The sequence below is a fragment of the Chrysemys picta genome, chromosome 5, assembly GCF_011386835.1.
Source record: "Chrysemys picta bellii isolate R12L10 chromosome 5, ASM1138683v2, whole genome shotgun sequence".
NCBI classification, from domain to species: domain Eukaryota; kingdom Metazoa; phylum Chordata; order Testudines; family Emydidae; genus Chrysemys; species Chrysemys picta.
Genome location: NC_088795.1, coordinates 97,409,493 through 97,430,402, shown reverse-complemented (window position 1 = coordinate 97,430,402; position 20,910 = coordinate 97,409,493). Strand labels below are relative to the sequence as shown.

General features: G+C 45.9%; 1 protein-coding gene across 7 annotated transcripts in view; it reads right to left on the bottom strand.

The window, feature by feature from the left end:
• Positions 1 to 20,910, bottom strand: part of ATP8A1 (ATPase phospholipid transporting 8A1) — a 267,308-nt gene that overhangs the window by 183,921 nt on the left and 62,477 nt on the right. For all 7 annotated transcript variants that reach the window (XM_042841789.2, XM_005300615.5, XM_008170556.4 and 4 more), the window contains one exon: positions 4,148 to 4,193. In XM_042841789.2, the coding sequence (XP_042697723.1) occupies positions 4,148 to 4,193 (46 nt within the window). The remainder of the gene's footprint in view (positions 1 to 4,147; positions 4,194 to 20,910) is intronic.

Here is a 20,910-nt window from a genome sequence, read left to right as displayed (position 1 = left end):
AGCAGAGAAAGCAAGAAGGCCAAAAGAAGGTTGACATGTAAGATGGCCAAGGCATGAGACAAGGTTGCTGCAATGGAGATAGTAAGGAAAGGTGGATTTTGGTGATACTGAAGAGGAACAAGCAACAAGATTTAGCAACCATCTACATATGAAAGGTCAACTAGGCTGCAGACCTGGGAAATGAAGAATAACATACCTGTCAACTGAGATAGAACAGGGAGGGATCCTGGTGAAGAACTGGACTCTAGGATAACAAATCTGGCCTTGAATTCAAGAACAACGGTGGCTCTGACATGTTCACAAGGTCAGGAAATCAAGGCCTCCTTGGTTAATCGGGGGGCTACTAATATAATTGCGGCTTCCTCCTTTCTGATCCTCCGTATTACACTGGTGATGTTGAGCAGTGAGAGGAAAGCATAAAGTAAGCCCTTTGGCCACTTGAGCAACAGGACACCTATGACAAGAGCATCTATGCCTATGCCAGTTTTCCTGCAAACTACTGGTGAACCTTCTAGTTTCCTTTGTCTGCAAAAAGGCCCACAATAGGAACTCCATATTTTTTGATGATCAATCAGAAGGATTTGTTTTGAAGACCCTATTCTGCATCATCAATTTTCCTTCTGCCCATTCACTCGGCCTTCACGTTGCTGGTGACCTTTGATATACAAGGTCCTGATAGACCATAGATGGACCTCCACCCACTACATCAATGATGCTGCTTCCTTTTATAGATCCCTTGATCTAGTATTCCCCAATGGTTTATGTACACCGTTTATGTATTGTCCGTTATTGCCAGAACATAGCCATTTGGCAATGCTGGGGTCAGTTGTTGAACAGCCTATATATATTGTTCTCAGCTCTAGAAAATGTATGCTTTTCTTTCATTCCAAGAAGGACCATGTCCCTTGAGCCACCAACTTCTTGGATAATGCTCCTCACCCTTCCAGAATGGCATCAGTTGGTATGACACACCTCTCTGGCTCCAACATGGCCAACCCCTACCCCCCCAGAATCTCTTTGGACTCATCACCATCCAGGGATTTCAACACTAGTGACAGAATGTTCACTTTCCAAGATGGAAAAAAAATGGCAGGGAATGGCCAGCAGGAAACTCTGGAGAGTGCTTATATGCATTCTGCCCAAGGCACTATCCCAGTGCAGGACATGATCATCCCCAGATCACTAATTAGGGTGCCTACTGATGTCCTTGGGCACCTCCTCAGGAGGGTAATCTGTTCTAGTTCCATCTTTTGGCTGCCAGAAAGATTTTGTGGGCCTCTGTGTCTATCAACATTCCAAGATGAATTAGGCACTGAGATTCTTGACGATGACTCTTCCCAACATTTAGATCTTGAACCTGTTGGATAGGTTTTTTTTTTTAATTTCTGGATCAATTCTCTCTTCTTCCTCCTTAGAATCTTTTCTAATGCGCTCATCTGACAGAATACCTAAGTATCTAATCATCTTTTGTAACATCTTAAATGATTCAGCTGAAAAAAGATCCTCCTGCTTCACTTCATCTTGTGATTCATCCTCTGAGACAAAAAGAGTTCACCTTCCTTCTGTAAAGAAGATCCTGACCTTCCTCTTGACTTCTTTTTTCCTCTCTTGGACTTACACTGAACAGATTTCCTAGCCTTCCTTTGGTGATGCCCATGAAGATGAGGATGAAAATGAATTAAATGAGGAGGATGAAGAAAAAACAGACACAAATAATTCTATTCCTTTTATTATGCTTTTTCTTCCCATGTATGAAAACCTTGTGAACAGGGCCTTTAGCTTTGGTGCCATCCAGTAATGAGTTCAAGGAACTACTATCCCCAGAAGAAGGGATAGTAATTTCTGGAAGTAATTTATTGAATCCCGTTTCCATTTTTTAAATTTGACACCTTTTGGGAAGGTGGGGATTGGAAACTTGAATCAGATGAGGAGTCCTATGAACCTCTTCTACTAACAGGCATCTCCTTATCTGTGTCCTTTTGAGAGCAGATAGAATGCCTGTAGGAGATACTGCACCTGCTGCCTGGAACTCACAAGATGGCAGCCTCTGAGGTAAAGTCTCTTTTTACACCAAATTCAAGAGCTCCAAGAGAGACTTTCTTCCTGAGGGGAAGATTCTCTTCTTTTCCCCTCATGCAGAATTCTTAACTTCCTCTAGGAATAAGGGAAGAAAAATGAACTACCCAACCAAGGAAGGGAACGGGGAAAGGGGGGAGAATGATTATGAGATCTGCATTGCAGGAGGATATGCATCCAAAACGGTCTTACCGGCTGCTCCTTGCTCTGTCTGTGGTGTATTCAGCCAGTATCAGTTATGTTTTCCATGTGCTGGGCCACTGCCCTTTGATGTAACAACAAAGGCTCTCTTCATTTTTCTGCCATCCTTTGAGACATTTGTAGCATGGCTGTCAGATTCCCTGCTGGTAAGGAATGCCTGAGGAACTGCCTCCTGGTTTCCGGGTAAGGTGGTCAAACCCAGTGGATGACCTGGCTGATGTGCACAAGGCACAAACCTCTCCTTCTGCATCCTCTGACAGGAATAAAGAGAAGGAGGAACACAGCTGTGGTCTCCCATTTGGGCCTGTCTCAGCCATACTCCTAGCCTGTTACACAATCAGGTGGGGAGAAGGGGCATAGCAGCTCTGTGGTAACTCCAGGCAGCAGACAAACCAGCTGTTCATGTTTATTTGGTGTGTGTGTGGCTTTTTTAAAACCCTCTCTCTTGCAGTACGTGCTGGATTCCATGGCTCTGCCAGTAGCTACAGGAGACAGAACAAAACTTCGGGAGTCCCTCTGGAAGATGGGGGCTAGTCCCTTGTCAGCCACCAATTCAGCTTTGATTCTGACCTTTACAGCTACAGAAAGGCAATGTCCCACATTAAGGAACTGTGGATCTAGTCATAAAAAAAAAAAAGGAAAAGAATCTGATCTTCTGCTTGCTTGGTCTGTGGAGCTTCAGAGTCAGTCAGGAACTGCAGTTTGGGGAACCAGGGGGTGTCTTCTGGCTCAGGTACTGTTATGCCAGTGGGCATCATGCTCTGGTCAACTGGCTGGTCTGTGGCGTCTGTGTCTCCAGTTTCCTTGGTAAAGTGTTGTCGTCATGGTGATCTTGGGACAAACACACTTTTTCCTCACGTTCTTGGTCTAAACACGTTCTTGGTCTTCTAAGGTTCAAAATCAAGAGGTAACATCCCACAAAATCTCTTTGGCAAACTTCTAGGAAAACCAGGAGATCACAAGTTTTGCACCCTGCACAGCATTGTCCAATCCTGTAAAAGTGAGGTGAGTGTGACTATATCCATCCTTGAGGCCGTCCTTCCTAGAGAACTGCTTCTTTGTCAGATCCACAAGTCCACGTGTTTCTCCCAGTCAAGCAATAATAGGGGAATAACAAGAGATGACGACTCCATCAGAATTGTTTCAAACTCCTTTTTACTGGGTCAACAGTCAGGGCCTATAAAAGGCTTCGTGACCATCATTGTTCCATGAATTAGAAAAGTTGTTCCTTACTCATCCACACATCTTATGCTTACACTTTCTCAAGGCTGTAAGACTTCATCACAATAAGAAATTACAGAACTGTCACCCTGTCTGGGAAACTGGGGAACTATGTGTAAGGTTATCAAACTTTTTTTATAGTAGTATTTTTGTAAACTACCGTACTTGTATTCAAAGGGTTTATTTTGAACATTTGTTCAGCTTTATGGATAATGCCCTCTATTCCAAATTTATATTTTAATTTGTGATATAATACTGTGGTGTTCGAACTATTTCAAATTTGTAAATTCTAAACATTTAGATCCCATAGTTTAAAATTACCTCCACAATTGCATGCCTATTTTCACATAAAATTCAGTAAATTGTGTGTACACAAAAACATCTGGAGGTATAAGTAGCTATTTGCATGGGCAACTGTGGCACACACGTAAGAGAGAAATGGATGTGTTTTGCAATGTGCATGCATGCACACACATACAAATCAGGTCTTTACATTCTAAACATCTAAAAGTGTAAACTTTTATGCTTTTTGATTTCAAACATAATACTGACAAATCTGAAACCAAAGAACCATAAAGAAATACACACAGCATTCAGATTGAATTTTTTCTTTGCTGCACAATTTAGAGATTTTTTAAATGGTTCCTACCTTGTGTTTGTTTCTTGTTCACTGCATTATCAGCTTTATGTCTTTTCTGGAATAAAAATGCACAACTGTTAATTGAATTAAAATAGTTATTTTGTTAACAAGGTAAAATGTACAATTAAGAAAAAATATTATGCACACACACTTCCTGTATTCCACTCCACTCTCACAAGTGAGCAAAAAAACAGGCAGGATTATTTCAAGTTGTTGTTAAACAATTTTTGGATCCAAAAGTTTAGGTGACGTCTGATCAAAATAAAAATTCTAACAGAGTATGGAGTCTAATTCTCCCCTAGAAGGAATAAGGTCTGGAAAAGAGACTAATGGCTTGTCTATACTGCTGCACATTTCAGACTATGGGCGCATGACTAGGAGTGCGTGCCAAGTGCTACGCTGAACTCCCCCATATGGATGCTGTGGGCATGACCAAATTGGTTCCTAGTTCACATTACTGTAGTCTTTTTCAAACAGGACTGTATTAATGAGAACTAGGAACCTTTTAGTTTGCACCTGCAGCATCCACACGAGGGAGTTACAGTGCAGCACTTTGGTGTGCACTGCTATTCACACCCTCATAGTCCGAACTATGGGACAGTGTAGGCATAGCCAAATAGATTAGTTTAGGCAGAACTCACATTATTTTAGGCAAAAATTTTGGATCAGGACAGAATACAGTGAAGGCAGACATCAAAATCTGCAATTCACTCACTCTTCTTGTAGATGTACTGTGATTAAAAATGCCATCTCTAACCGGTTGAATACTGTGCTCTCCCAGAGCTTCAAAAGGTCCATCCATAATCTTCGTAAGCACTTGTCAGGGACTGCAAGTCTTGTACCTGGGTCCATGGGAGCTAATGAAAGCTCCAGCCTGCTACCCAGCAATCTGCTAACAGTTGCTAGAGCAGAAGCTGAAACCCAATAGAGGAATCCAGCCCTGGAACTTGACTGTCAGGATGCTGGGGATCTTGACTGGTCCATAGCTCCCATATAAACCCAGCATAGGAACAGGAAATTGTCCATGCAAGTGGGATCTACCCTGCTCTGGACTGTGTGACTTGTGCTTCCTGTTTAGCTGGCTTGACTTCCCGGTGTCTTGACCTAGCCGGACTCTAGTTATCCATCCATGGTTCTACTTTCAAGTATGTCTCCTCCCGCTGATGTCCTTGTAACCTGATCCTGCCTGCTTCCTAATGCTCAATTCTTGGTTTGCCCTCTCACCTGTCTTGGACTCTGACTTCCTGCTATCTGACCTGGCCTGCCTCCCGACTCCTGCTTTGACCACTAGGTAAGACTGCCCATGTCCTGGTCATAACAGAACTAAATTGAGATCCCATTTTGCGACAGGTTCTCTGACAGACATTAACCAGTAACCAATCACTGAAGGAATCTTCTGATGAAGGATGGCTGAGATGATGCACAATGGACTTTGATCAGTGACAAGGTACAGTAATTAGTCCAAAAAGAACGGTTACTTAGTACTACAGTTACTGTGGTTCTTCGAGATGTGCTGTCAACACATATTCCACTCTTGATGCATATGCCCCCTATGTGTGTCAGATCCTTTCTGACTAGCAGTATCTGTTGCAACGCTGACTAGGTCCCTGATGTTCTCTTGGCTACCATAGCTGAAGGCATAAGGGGCAGGAGGCTGCAACCACTACTCAGATCCTTCACTAATAAGAATCCTGAAAAATGGGAATCCAATTAACAGGGATGCAGGGCTGGTTGAGGAATCTGTGTAAAACACCACATCTCGAAGAAAAATGGTTATTCCCCTTCTCATAAATGTTGTTCTTTGAGTTGTGTTGTTCATGTCCATTCCAATCAGGTGTGTGTGCGCGCATGTGCACGGCAGCCAGAAGATTTTTCCCATAGCAGCATCCGTCGGGTAGGTCTGTGCGCCCCCTGAAGTCGCGCCTTCATGGGTCTCAACATAGAGCCCTGCCGACCAGCCACGCTCTCAGTTCCTTCTTGCCGGCTACACCAACAGCGGGGAAGGAGGGTGGGTGTTGGAATGGACATGAACAACATATCTCGAAGAAAGAAGTTACGAGAAGGTGAGTAACTGTTTTTTCTTCTTCGAGTGCTTGTTCATGTCAATTCCAATCAGGTGACTCACAAGCCCAAGTTTAGGTGGTGGGGTTAGAGTCTTCCACTGATTGGAGCACTGCTCATCTGAAGGTTGCATCGTCTCTGGCCTGCTGGGTAATTGCATAGTGCATGGCGAAAGTATGGATGGAGGACCACTGCCGCCCTGCAGATTTCCTGAGTGGGAATCTGAGCCAGGAACACTGTAGATGAAGCCCGCGCCGTGATGGAGTGCACAGTGATTGGAGGTGCAGGAACACCTGCCAGGTTGTAGCACTCATGAATATAGGACGCTATCCATGATGAGATGTGCTGTGATGTCACAGGCTGACCCTTCATTCTGTCCGCCACTGACACGAATAACTGGACCGATTTTCTGAACATTTCGTTCTCTCGATGTAAAAGGCTAGCGCCCTGCGGACATCCAGAGAGTGGAGCCTCTGTTCCCTGCCGCTGGAACGAGGCTTACGGTAGAATATCAGGAGAAAGATATCCTGGTTGATGTGAAACTGCGACACAACTGTTGGGAGGAAAGCAAGATGAGGCCTGAGCTGAACCCTGTCCTTATAGAACATGGTGTAGGGAGGCTCTGACGTTAGGTGCCTGAGCTCAGACACACTGCTTGCCAAAGTTATCACTACCAGGAATGCCACCTTATAAGAGAGGTAGCGCAGGGAGTATGTCACTAATGGTTCAAAGGAGGGTCCCATGAGTCTAGAAAGGACCAGATTGAGGTCCCAGGCAGGGACAGGCTGACTGACATTAGGGTATAGCCTGTTGAGCCCTTTTAAGAACCGGCTGACCATAGCGTTAGCAAACACGGAGTGGCCCTCTGTGCCTGGGTGGAAGGTCGAGATGGCAGCTAAGTGCACTCTTAGGCCTGGTCTCCACTAAGCCCCCACTTCGGACTAAGGTACGCAAATTCAGCTACGTTAATAACGTAGCTGAATTCGAAGTACCTTAGTCCGAACTTACCGCGGGTCCAGACGCGGCAGGAAGGCTCCCCCGTCGATGCCGCGTACTCCTCTCGGCGAGCTGGAGTACCGGCGTCGACGGCGAGCACTTCCGGGATCGATCCGGGATCGATTTATCGCGTCTTAACCAGACGCGATAAATCGATCCCAGAACATCGATTGCCTGCCGCCGGACCCTCCGGTAAGTGAAGACGTACCCTTACTGATGACAACAAAGGCCACAGTTGCTTCAGATGGAGGAGGTAGTCCAGAGTAAGTGTCACTGAGGATAGCGCGGGGACAAATGGCACTGCGCCGACCAGACTGAAAATCTCTTCTACTTGGCAAGGTGCATGGCTCACGTAGAGGGTTTCTGCTGCCAAGGAGAACCTGTCTAAACTGGTCTGAACAGGAAAGATCCATCAGGTTCAACCATGGAGCTTTCACACAGTGAGATGAAGCGTCTCAAGGTTTGGATGTTGCAGCCGACCTTGATCTTGTCTCAGAAGAGACCCAGGAAGAGCAGCAGGGTGATCACGGCTTCCACACACGTCTAGGAGAGATGTGTACCAGTGCTGACGGGGCCAGGCTGGTGTATCAGTATGACCTGAGCTCGCTCACTCGTTCTCTCCAGATCTTTAGGAGTACCTTGTGAATGAGTGGTATGGGTGGAAAGGCGTATAGGAGAGAACCTCCCCAATGGAGAAGGAATGCATCCGTGCTGGAGCCCAAGCTGTGATTTTGGAAGGAGCAGAACGGCTGGCATTTTCCTGTTGTGTCGTATGGCGAATAGTTTTATCTGGGGAAAGCTGCACCTCTGGAAGATTGAAACCGAAACATCCAGGCAAAGGGACCACTTGTGGCTGTGAAATGACCTGCTGAGGTGGTCTGCCAGCTCGTTCTGTACCCCAGGGAGGTATGACACTTGCAGGTGTATCGACTTCTGTTCTACACAGAAGTCCCACAGCATGAGGGCTTCCTGGCACAGGGGAGAGGAGTGTACACCCCCGTTTGTTGATATTGAACACTGTTGTTGTATTGTCTATCACGACTGATACTCATTGTGCCATTAAGTATGCCAGGAAGGTCTGGCATGCTAGGCACACCACTCTGAGCTCTCGGAGGTGATGTGGAGGTCCACCTGAGATCAGAGGCCTTGAGTCCTGTGGTCTCCCAGATGTGCTCCCCAGCCCAAGTCTGATGTGCCCATCACTAGCGACAGGGATGGCTGCAGAGTGGCGAAGGAGACCCCTGAGCATACCTCCTGAGGGTTGAGCCACCACAGGAGGGAGTCAAGGACCGGGCGAGGCAGGGTCACAATGGCGGGCTGGGCCATACACTGATGCAAACCATGACTGAAGAGGTCGAAGCCTGAGTCTGGCATGCTGCACCATGTAGGTACAAGCAGCCATGTGTCCAAGAAGCTTCAGACAGTTTCTTGCTGTGGTGGTGGGAAATTGTCTGAGGCCTCAAATGATATCATTCAGGGCCTGAAACATTGTTTCCAACAGGTATGCCCTGGCTTGGATCAAGTACAGTACTGCCCCTATAAATTCTATCCTCTGGACAGGGGACGGAGTTGATTTTGCTTCGTTTAGAAGATGACCCAGGTTGTCGAAGGTGGCTCTGATGAATCTGACCTGACCTTCCACTTGGGTCCTTGAACGGCCCCTGATCAGCCAGTGGTCAAGGTATGGAAACACCTGTACCCGATGCCTGCGCAAGAACGCAGCGACAACTGCCATGAACTTGGTGAAGACTCGAGGTGCTGCTGACAGGCCAAACAGAAGGATGGTAAATTGGTAGTGGGTACTGTTGACCACAAACCTGAGGTACTTCCTGTGGGGCTGAGTGATTGCGATATGAAAATATGCTTCCTTCAAGTCGAGGGTGGCATATCAGTCTGCTGGATCCAGTTAAGGGAAAATGGAGGCCAAAGAAATCATGTGGAACTTGAGTTTCTTCACGAACTTGTTGAGTTCTCGCAGGTCCAAGATAGGCCGGAGGCAGCCTTTGGCTTTCAATATTAGGAAATACCGGGAATAAAATCCCTCACCCCTGTGCTCCTGAGGAACCTCCTCCACTGCCCCTAGAGATAGTAGCGACTGCACCTCCTGGATAAGGAGCTGCTCGTGAGAAGGGTCCCTGAAGAGGGATGGGAAGGAGGGTAGAAGGGCAAGAAGGCACAATTGGATAGAGTATTCCTTCTCTACTGTGCGGAGCACCCAGCAGTCCGAAGTGATATGGGACCATGCACAGTAGAAAGGGGACAATTGAGAGGAAAAGGTAAGGCGGGGTAGATCCAGCTTTTGTTCTGGTCCACCGTACCTTGAAAAGGCCAGTTTGGGGCTGGAAGGTGGTTTGGGTTGGCCAGAGCCCTAGCCTGAGGATGGGTGTTGTCTTTTCCTGCCACTCCTGTTCCTCCTCCGAGAGCTGTCCGGGGGGTTTTACTGATAGAACCTCAGAGGAGGTTGTGGCCTAAAGTGTTTTTGCTGTGTGGCGGGAGCGTGCAGGCCCAAAGACCTGAGGGTGGCTTGTGAGTTTTCAGAGTTTTCAGGCTATGCAGCCTCTTGTCTGTCTTTTCAGAGAAAAGAGTCACATCCTCAAATGGGAGATCCTGAATGGTCTGTTGGACCTCATAAGGGAGCCCCTAGACCCTTCTCATGGCCACCCCAGTAGCCATGATCCTAGTGGTGGCATCAGCACTGTCGAACCTGGCCTGGAGGGAAGCCCAGGAGACTAGCCTTGTCTCCTCCACCAAGGCCGAGAATAGGCTCAGGAGTCTGAAGGGAGGAGCTCCATAAATTTGACAATCGCCACGCAGGTGTTATAAGAGTACCTGCTGACGATGGCCTGCTGGTTCAAAATACGGAGCTGAAGACCCCCTGTAGAGTAGACCTTTCTCCCAACAAGGTCGAGTCACTTAGCCTCCCTATTTTTAGGGGAGGGCCACGCTCATGCTGATTAGCAGTGTCCACAACAAGAGAGTCGGGAGGTGGGTGGGAGTACAAATGTTCGTACCCCTTGGAGGGCACGAAATAATGCCTCTCGTTGCACTTGACAGTGGGTGGCAAGGAAGCTGGGATCTTGCCACAATAGTCTTAATAAGTGGTCGGGCAACATGAGAAGGTCCTGAGGGGATGAGGATATCCACCATGGGATCAGCCTCCTTGACCATCTCCTCAGCCTTAATACCCAGACCCTGAGCAACCCTTTGCAGCAACTGTTGTAACACCCTGCTAATTCAAGTGCCAGGGTTATGACTGTCCTATGCCTCGTCCGGAGAGGAGGAGGAGGAGGAAGCCCCTATAAGCAGCGGCTGCTCCCTGCCATCAGCTCCCAAGGGGTCCCATGACACTCAGGAAAACGACGGTGCCAATGGAGTGCCCATTGGCACCTGGGCTGTCAATGCCAAACTCGGTGTTGATACAGGCATTGGAGACACTGATGGTGCCACCGGTGCCAAACCAGTTGCCTGAGCCGACGAAGGTGGCAGGGCCGTTGTCTGTGCCACTGTCGGTGCCAAGGTTGTCATCAGTGCCGAAAATGCTGTCGGCGCCAAGGTCTAAAGAGTCGTCAGTGTCGAGGCCAGTGCCGGTGAAGGTGCCGCGTGTGAGTAGGTGCCAAGGTGAGCTGCACAATTGATGGCGGGACGAATGTGGCTGAGGTCACCGAAGACACTGCAGAGCAGTGCCCTTGGATCCCTCCCTGGCTCTGCTGAAAGGCCGAGGGGGTCCAGAATGGCCACTTTGGTGGATTCTGCCACTGCGGTGGCCACGCCTAGAGCTCTTGCCTGTTTCTCCTTGACCTCAATCATTGGCTCCTACTCCTCTCAGTGATAGGAGTCAGACTCTGACTCGGAGGTCTCCAAGACTGAAGACCACGGAGGAGCCGAGCTTTGGTGCATCGAGAGCTTGGGGAGCGACTAGGCTCTCTGTCAGAGTGGGCCAGTGTCGAAGGACATGGAGAGGAGGAATGCCTGGAGATCACTGCCGGCTTCCCTCTTGACTGCACCTGGGGGTGGGATGGGCCCGCCAGCATCAGAGGTTCCTCCCTCCTAGGGGGCGAGAACGGTGCTGTAAGGTGCAGCAGCTCCCGAGGAACTTCAAAAGCTTCCGGCGTTGAAGGAAGCAGCAGTTGCTGGCCCATAGGGACCGGTGAACGTGGGGGGCCCGAACTAAACTACCTCGCCTGGGCAGGGATCGATGTGGCTCTAATGGGGGATCTCGAGCTGTGGCCCGCCTGGGGTCTCACTTCCTTAGATTTAGCCGGAGGTGAACGACTGTCCGGCTTCTTTTTCTTCTGAGGCACCAGCGAGTGAGACCAGTGCCTGCTCTCCGCTGGACCTTGGGAGGTGCCATGCTGGGGCCGAGTGTCCTGGGACGAGTCCTTTCTTGGCATCGAACTCGCATACCACAGCTCCGGGGAGCTGGAAGGGGGTAGAGACCCCCAACAACTGGAGTTGAACACGCTTGCTAAAGCAAGGGTTACGGGAGGTTCCAGCCTACTGTCGCTGGCAGTAAGAAGGAACTGAGGAGGTGGCTGGTTGGCAGAGCTCTATATTGAGCACCATGAAGGCACGACTCCAGGGGGCGCCCAGACTGACCCAACAGATGCTACTAGCGGAAAAATCTTCCAGCTACCGTGCATGCGCACACACCTGATTGGAATAGACATGAACAAGCACTCAAAGAAGAACCACAGTTACTGTAGTGTAGGTAATGATTCTTTCTTCGAGTGATGTCCACACCAATTCCACTTTTGACAACTAACTAGCAGTTCTTTCAACAGAAGAAGTCCTTACTTGAATAGTGAATTTATGTCAGCCCTGCCAAATGTGGCATCTGATCTGGATGCTGGACCTGAGAGTAGTGAGAGGCGAATATGTTGATTGAAGCCACTCTCCATATGTCAGGTATTGAAACATTTGAAAGGGAAGCTCTGGAGACTGTGTGCACCCTAGCCAAATAGGACCTTAGGGATCTTATTTGCCCCCTGATAGCAAGTCCTGATCCAGTCTGAAAACCACTTGGATAATCTCTGGGTGAAAACAGGCTCCTAACTCCTTCTGCGAAAGGTATGAACTATCTGTGGGATGTTCTAAATGGTTTTGCTCTGTCCAGATAAAAATATAAAGCTCTCATCACATCCAAGGTGTGTAGTTTCATTTTGGCTGCAGTAGAGTGATGTCTCAGGAAGAAAACTAGCTGGCATATGGATTGGTTAAAATGAAAATCCAAAACCACCTTAGGCAAGCAAGAATTTAGGATGATGCCTAAGTGTGATTTTGTCTTTACAGAATATGGTGTAAGGAGGCACTGATTCTTCCAGCCGAGGTGATAGTTACCAAGAATGCTGCCTTTATGGAGAGATGATATAGGAAAGAGGTTACCACGGGTTCATTGGAGGCCCTACTGTAAAATGTAGATGGAACACATGGGCCCAAAGAGTCAAAGGTGTTAGCATGACTCTGAAATTGTCCATCATTAAACAAGGTTCGGGGTTTGTTATATAGAGACCTCGGTTTGTTAGTTTCATGGCAACCACACTAAGAAACTCTTCCCAAAGTTTAGAAATTTAACTAAAATATGGAAAAGAAAGGAAAAAACTACAAAAATTTATGAAGCAGTTTAAAACTAAAATTAAATAATTATATGAGAAACTTAACCAATACATATCCTCTTTTAAAATGGGACTTTGCTATCAGCTGGAGTCCCTTATTTGAGTTGGAAAACACTTCTTAGCAGGGATGGATTAGTTTTGTGGCTCATTTCCAAGATATGAAACATGGTTACTTCTCTTGCAGGAAGAGACAGGCGTGAGTGGAAGACAAACAGACAGGCGTGAGTGGAAGAAGACAGAGGATAGCAAAGGTGGAGAAAATACAGCTTTTGCTGATGTTCTTGAGATTACAGGAGGCAGGACAGTCATAGACAGATGCTCTGGGTGGGCAGGTCAACCACTACAGCAGTGCTCTGGATCATGGAACGTAATCTGGTTGGTCTAGTCCCTCTTCTTTATTGGTCCCTCTTAGGCTGGGCAGAGCTGGGTAGAGCTGGATGGGCTGTCTCAACTCATGGTGGTGGTGCTATGTGGTACAGCCAACCTTAGAATCAGATCAGACAGAAAGCCAAAAAAGAGGGGGAGAGAGAGAGAGAGAGAGAGAGAGAGAGAGAGAACACGAAGAAAAATAGTGGGGCAGAAAGGAACACATAATGGAAAGAGTGACAAAGCAAGATATTGTGTGTCCCTGACTGGAGTCTCTGATGGTGTGGCAGTTATGATCAGGTGTCCCCGTTGGTGTGTTAAGGCCTGGACTTCTCGATGATGCAGTGACCTTTGGGATCCTCTGGCAAAGGAAAAGTCCCTGGAGCAGAGCAGGATGAGACAGAGGTCTGATGCCTTCCTGCTCCTCCAGCAATTCCCAGTCAATTAGCCAGTCTCCATCCCCAAAAAGTGCTTTGTAAGAGCCACAAAGAGGAATGGTGGGTGGAATAGTCCATACTTTCATTATTTTGTTAATCAATCAGGTCTAATTTCCTACATACCAAGTTTAGTCCATTTACTAGGTATGGCATGAACACAGTCCTTAAATTATATTATTAAGGCTCTTTTGTTTAGACTAACTCAGTTTGTTTTTCTCTTTTACTAATTTTTATAAACAAAAATTATGTAGCTGTCTGAGTTGGACTTCTGTTATCTTTTCCCCATCAACATTTGCTAACATTTGTTATTACAGGTGATTAAACTATTTTACAAGTTTCCATCCACTTTCCCACAGTTAGACTCACAACTGAGGTAGACCTTCTAGGCCCCAATTACAACAACCCCATGAGACCAGTTAGGACCAAGCAGAGCGAGAGGCTCCTTGACTGAGGGAAAAAACATGGGAGAGGCTCTTTCGAGATGTTGTTACAATAAGACAAGCAAATACAGTGTAATTCTGCACCAATGGGTGTTTTAATGAAATGGCCGCTAGATGTAGTCTAATCAAGCTGATACAGAGTCTGAATCGCTTTAGGGAGAGTCCCAGATTGCTCATCTCAATCCCAGCTAAGGCAGAAACTGTCCCTGGGTCACCCAAATGAAGAACCCCCAGTGCTGTTGGGTAAGGAGGACAAATAAGAATAGGTCTCCTCCAGAGGAGGGTCAGCCCTGGGTCGATGTGGTACACAATGGAATGAAGCTGAAGGAAATGGCTGGGTCAGAATCACATCTCCCAAGCAATCTAGGACACGAAACTCCAAGCCAACAGAAAGGTTACCTCTAAATTTCATGCTTTCTTCAGCAGCATGTAGCGTACATATCTGTGTGGCCCCCAAGCAAGAATAAATAGCAGTGTAGAACATAAAGCACAGCTCTCTACTCACCCATGCCATGCCTCCCTGTCTACACTGATATTTTTAGCAGTGTAGTGTTCCACTGCTTCCTTGCTGCTGGAGCCTTTCTTCCTGCCGGAAAAGACCCCAGAAGTGAGGAAAGGCTCTGGAAGGGGGAAGGCAGCAGGGAGAGATTCCGAGGCAGCTGTCTGCAGCTGGAGCCCTTCCCTGCTGCAGGGAAAGACTGCGTAAAGCTGGAGCCCTTCCCCACTTAAGGGAAAGTCTCAGGTAGTGGGGAGCTGCTGAAGCCTTTCCCACTGACCGATATGGATATGTGTAGCTACACACCACAGTGTGGATGCACCTGATTTTCATTGCAGCATGTAGCTACATGTACATTATATGCCACCAACACTAGTGTGTAGTGTAGACGTAGCCTAAAAGGCTTCAGTGCTGAGATCTCCAGATCCGAGATGTCTGGTATCAGAATGGGGAATCGATGCTGAGGAAGTGTTTGATACAGAGGCAAGGTGGTAGTTGCCAAGGGTCTCAGTGCAAGGGATGACACTGGAGCAGCTGGTACCAACACAGTGCCAAACTCAGCATGGTCCTTTGGAATGAAGGAGCCATCTGTGCCCTTTGGTGCAGAGGCATCAGAAGAGGAGCTCTAGACTGCATGTCCTAGCACAGGAAGCCTGAGGAGAAGATCTAAGTCTCTTACTTGGAGTCAGGGATGGGTGATTTGTGTCTGGAGTCCTGACCAGAGCAGTGCTCCTTTTTCCCCTCATTCCAGAAAAACAATGCATCTTTTGTGAAGCGGACATATGAGAGACAAGAGTACCACAGTTAGCCACTGCCAAAGCCAAGATCAAGACGGCTGATCTTTCCAAGGCTTCTTGGGACCATATGTTGGGGCTGCATAGAGTTCTTCTTTAAGAATAATTTTAGCCTCACCTCCTTGTTCTTGAGGGTCCTTTAGACAAGGAGCAGCATATTGATCAACGCTCTGTTGCATGATTCTCTTCCAGGCAAATAAGAATGGCCGCACAGGGTCAGAACAATAGTCCATCTAGAATAGTATCCTGCCTTCTGACAGTGACCAGTGCCAGATGCTTCAGAGGGAATGAACACGACAGGACAATTATCAAGTGATCCATCCCATGTTTTCCAGTCCCAGCTTCTGGGGTTAGATCTCTGATTATCTTGGCTAATAGCCATTGACAGACCTCTCCTCTATGAACTTATCTAATTCTCTTTTTAATGAAGTTATGCTTTGGCCTTCACAACATCCCCTGATAATGAGTTTCCCAATTGAATGTACATTGTATGAAGAAGTACCTCCTTATGTTTGTTTCAAACCTGCTCCCTATTAGTTCCCCTGGTTCTTATGTTAAGTGAAGGGGGAAATAATACTACTTTATTCACTTTCTCCATACCATTCATGATTTTCTAGACCTCTATCATATCCCCCCCTTAATCATCTCTTTTCTAAGATCAACAGTCCCATTATTTTTAATCTCTCTTCACTTGGAAGCTGTTCCATAGCCCTAATAATTTTTGTTGACCTTCTCTGTACCTTTTCTTCTTCTATTATATATTGTTTTAGATAGGGCAACCAGAATGCACAAAGTATTCAAGGTGTGAGTGTCCCATCGATTTATGTAGTGGCATTATGATATTTTCTGTCTTATTATCTATCCCTTTCCTAATAGTTCCTAACATTCTCTTAGCTTTTTTGAATGCCACTGCACATTGAGCAGATGTTTTCAGAGAGCTGTCCACGACAACTTCAAGATCTCTTTCTTGAGAGGTAACAGCTAATTTAAACCCCATCATTCTGTATGTATAGTTGGGATTATTTTTCCCTATGTGCATTACATTGCATTTATCAACATGAATGTTGCCCAGTCACCCAGCTTTGTGAGATCCCTTCATAACTCTTTGCAGTCAACTTTGGACTTAACTATCTTGAATAATTTTGTAACTTTTGCAAACTTTGTTACCTCTCTGTTTACCCCCTTTTCCATATCATTTATGAATATGTTGAAAAGGACTGGTCTCAATAGAGATCCTTGTTGGACCCCGCTATTTACCTCTCTCCACAGTGCAAACTGGCCATTTATTTCTACCCTTTGTTTCCCATCTGTTAACCAGTTATTGATCAATGAGAGGACCCTCCCTCCTATCCCATGACTGTGTACTTTACCTAAGAGCCTTTGGGGAGAGACCTCATCAGAGGCTTTCTGAAAGTTCAGTACGCTGCATCTACAAGATCACTCTTGTCCACGTGTTTGTTGACCCCCACAAAGAATTCTAATAGATTGGTGAGGCAGGATTTCTCTTTACAAAAGCTGTGTTGACTCTTCCCAGACATATTGTGTTCATCTATGAGTCTGATCATTCTCTTCTTTACTATAGTTTCAACAAATTTGCCTGGTACTAAAGTTACCAGCCTGTAATTGCCAAGATAGCTTCTGGAGCCTTTTTTTTTAAAATCTTGATTAACATTAGGTATCCTCCAGTCACTAGTAATTCTGCAATCTCCTATCTGAGTTCCTTCAGAACTCTTGGGTGAAATAGCATCTGGTTCTAGTAACTTTTTGCTTAATTTATCAATTTGTTCCAAAACCTCCTTTACTAACACCTCGGTCTGGGACAGTTCCTCAGATTTGTCATCTAAAAAGAATGGCTCAGGTATGAGAATCTCCCTCACATCCTTTGCAGTGAAGACCGATGCAAAGAATTCATTTAGATTCTCCACGTCTGGTGTGTCACTGTTAATGACCATGGTGGAATCAAAACAACAGACAGGTCTTGAAGCCAGGAGATTTGGAATCCCCAATGATGTAGGAGTACCAACCTGTATAGAGGAGGGAAGGTCTTAGGTGAGGTTTTTTCTTCCTTTTTTCCCCAACAAAAACAAAGGGAAAAATAAAATGTAAGAAATAAAAACTTAAAGCTAAATAAGTTATTGAAGTGTGTACGACAAGCTATGACGCACGAAGCACAAACACTGCTTGTGTTCCATCTTGCTCCAGGAGCAGTAGGAAGGAACTGAGTGAGGGATGCAGGCATCCAGCTCCATATGTCCTTATCTATGATAGTAGAGAGGGTGTGAAAGGTGCAGGCTATTAAAAAAGAATCTAATCTTGTATACACCAAGAGTGGAATTGGTGTGGACAATTACTCAAATAATAGATTGTTATCCTTTAACTACAGAGGAAATCTTCTCCACTTCTGGAGTAACAGTTCAGTGTCAATTGTTTCCTATATTAAAGAAAAACACTCTGATGCCATACAGAACATGGAAATAGCCAATGTCCTCTGCTACCAGATGCCACAGTTCTTACATAGACATCTGACACATTGTATGAAGTATGGAAGACAGTTTAGAAAGCATGTGATCTTCAGCAGTGATGTCTTCTGATTCTTTCTCCCATTTCTTGGGGAGAAACCTGATAATATATATCTATGGCAAATGCAACAGGGGCATAAAAAACAGAGAGGGGCGAGGAAAGAAAAGGTGATGGAAAGAGATGATAGTAAAATGAGCACATTTTCACAGTAAGCATTAATCATAGATTCATAGGACTGGAAGGGACCTTGAGAGGTCATCTAGTCCAGGCCCCTGCACTCATGGCAGGACTAAGAATTACCTAGACCATTCGTGACAGGTGTTTGTCTAACCTTCTCTTAAAAATCTCCAATGATGGAGATTCCACAACTTCCTTAGACAATCTATTTCAGTGCTTAACCACCCTGACAGTTAGGAAGTTTTTCCTAATGTCCAACCTAAATGTCCCTTGCTGCAATTTAAGCCCACTGCTTCTTCTCCTATCCTCAGAGGTTAAGGGCTTGTCTACATTATCTGCTGGATCGACAGGCAGTGATCGATCCAGCGGGGGTTGATTTATCGTGTCTAGTCTAGACATGATAAATCGACCGCCGAGCGCTCTCCCGTCAACTCCGGTACTCCACCAGGGCGAGAGGCGCAGGCAGAGTCGACGGGAGAGCATCAGCCATCGACTTACCACAGTGAAGACTCCACGGTAAGTAGATCTAAGTACATCAACTTCAGCTACATTATTCACATAGCTGAAGTTGCATAACTTAGATCAATACCCCTCCACCCGCAGTGTAGACCAGGCCTAAGAAAAAAAAATGTCTCCCTCCTCCTTATAACAACCTTTTACATACTTGAAAACTGTTATCGTGTCCCCCTCTCAGTCTTCTCTTTTCCAGACTAAACAAATCCAATTTTTTCAATCTTCCCTCATAGGTCATGTTTTCTAGACCTTTAATCATTTTTGTTACTTTTCTCTGGACTCTCTCCAATTTGTCCACAGCCTTCCTGAAATGTGGTGCCCAGAACTGGACACACTACTCCAGTTGAGGCCTAATCAGTAGGGAGTAGAGCAGAAGAATTACTTCTCCTGTCTTGCTTACAACACTCCTGCTAATACATCCCAGAATGATGTTTAGTTTTTTTGCAACAGCTTTACACTGCTGAATCATATCTAGCTTGTGGTCCACTATGACCCCCAGATCCCTTTCCGCAGTAGTCCTTTCTAGGCAGTCATTTCCCATTTTGTATGTGTGCAACTAATCGCAGCTCAATGCCTGTCTAGCCACTACCAGATGGCAGAAGTTTGTAGGCATCATGGCATAGGAGTCTAAAGACGGATCTGAAAGAGAATAAAGTTGCAGCTTTATGGATTTTTTTAAAGGGAATTTTGCTATGCACAAGAAGTTGCATAAGAGAAAATGTGAAGGTGTCTGAGGGAGAAGCTGACTGGTAGGCAGAAAGGCTAGGAACATTGCTGAAGGGAAGGCAATACTCTTACAGGCTACTCAACAATAAGAAACTGAGGAGGTCCCTGTCAATATGGTGGCATCATCTACAAGTTATACAGGGAACAAAAATCAATCTGTGTAGCTGTACTTCAGGGAGCCTGAAAGGTCCTGAAAAGAAGCCAGATGTGGAACATGAAACCCCTTAGTCAAATGAACTGACCAGGTGAGCCTCAAAGCCATTCTCAGATGGCACCAAGGACAGCCTCTGAAACCAAGACTCCAAATAAAAAGACTCATGTACGTACTCCAGACCTGAAGGATGCCTTTTACTGGATCCTTTTAGTGAAGAATGGGCACAATGTGAAACATGGAGGCATTTGGGCATTAAGAAACCCCAGCATCCACAAAGTGGGGAGAACCTGATGCAGTCCTAAGGAATGAGCATTGCTGGAAGATCAAGGAAGCTAGAACAGAGACCTCCAGTCCACAACAACACTCCTACTTCCTCTTAATCTTATGATTGAGGCAACAGAAGAGCAAAACTAAAGCTACTGCAAACATATGATGCAAGTTTGATCACAGACCAAAGGAAGTTTGGGACTGATGTGAACCCACTTAGCCAGAACTTTTCTGGTACCAAGATGGCCTCTAGCACAGATGGAGCTTGTCAGCTACCATCCAGGCACCAAAGACTGTGGGTTTTGATTTCACCATGTTAGACAGAACTGTACCTTACCCTGATGATGGATCAAAGGGTTATGGGGCTGTGTATCTGGCTGTGGAAAAATGCAGCAGCATAAAATACACCAACTTTTTTGCGGGGGTGATCACCCTAGAACTGCATGGAGATTGTCTGGAATCAAAACTGCACAAAAGCTATGCAAAGTTATCTATCTAAAATGTATTAACTATTATCTAACATGTATGATCTATAACTCCTCTAACCAGTTAACAGAACATTTTTCATCAAAGACAAAGAAAACACTCTTTGTGTATGAAATGAAGACCCATATATGTATAGCTGCTAGCTGTGGAAAGGAAAGAGAAATGAGGCTGCTTGGGATTGCTTAGCCTCTTAGAACCTTAGCTCTGGGAACATATCTTATTTGTAGGAATATGCAGAAGCTACCTCAAAGAAAGGTGTAAAATTCAGCTTTCTTGTACTGTAGCAGACAAACAATAAAAAGGGATCTTCCCTCTCTCCCCTCACCACAAGAGTCCAGGCTTAAAGTACTGACCTAGGATGGCCCTATGCTAAGAATTGAGACAGATTGGAACTTAACATACTGTTCTCACCAGGCTCACTCTGCAGCTCCTCTTACACTATAGTTTCTTATCACCTCACACCCAATGCTAACCACACTGATCTCACCTCAACAGGGGAGAAAATAGGAGCCTCCAACTACCACCAGTAGACTTCCCTCAGGGGTAGAAGGAGCCACTACCAACTTCTTTTACTACTGAAAGAAATTTTGGGCTTGTCTGCACATTGATTTTGCAAAGATCTCACTACACTGGTGCAACTCCCCTACTGTGGATGCAATTATATTGATAGAAAGGGGTTTGGGACATACTAGAAAAGCTGGGGCTTTCTTCTTTATGACCGTATACA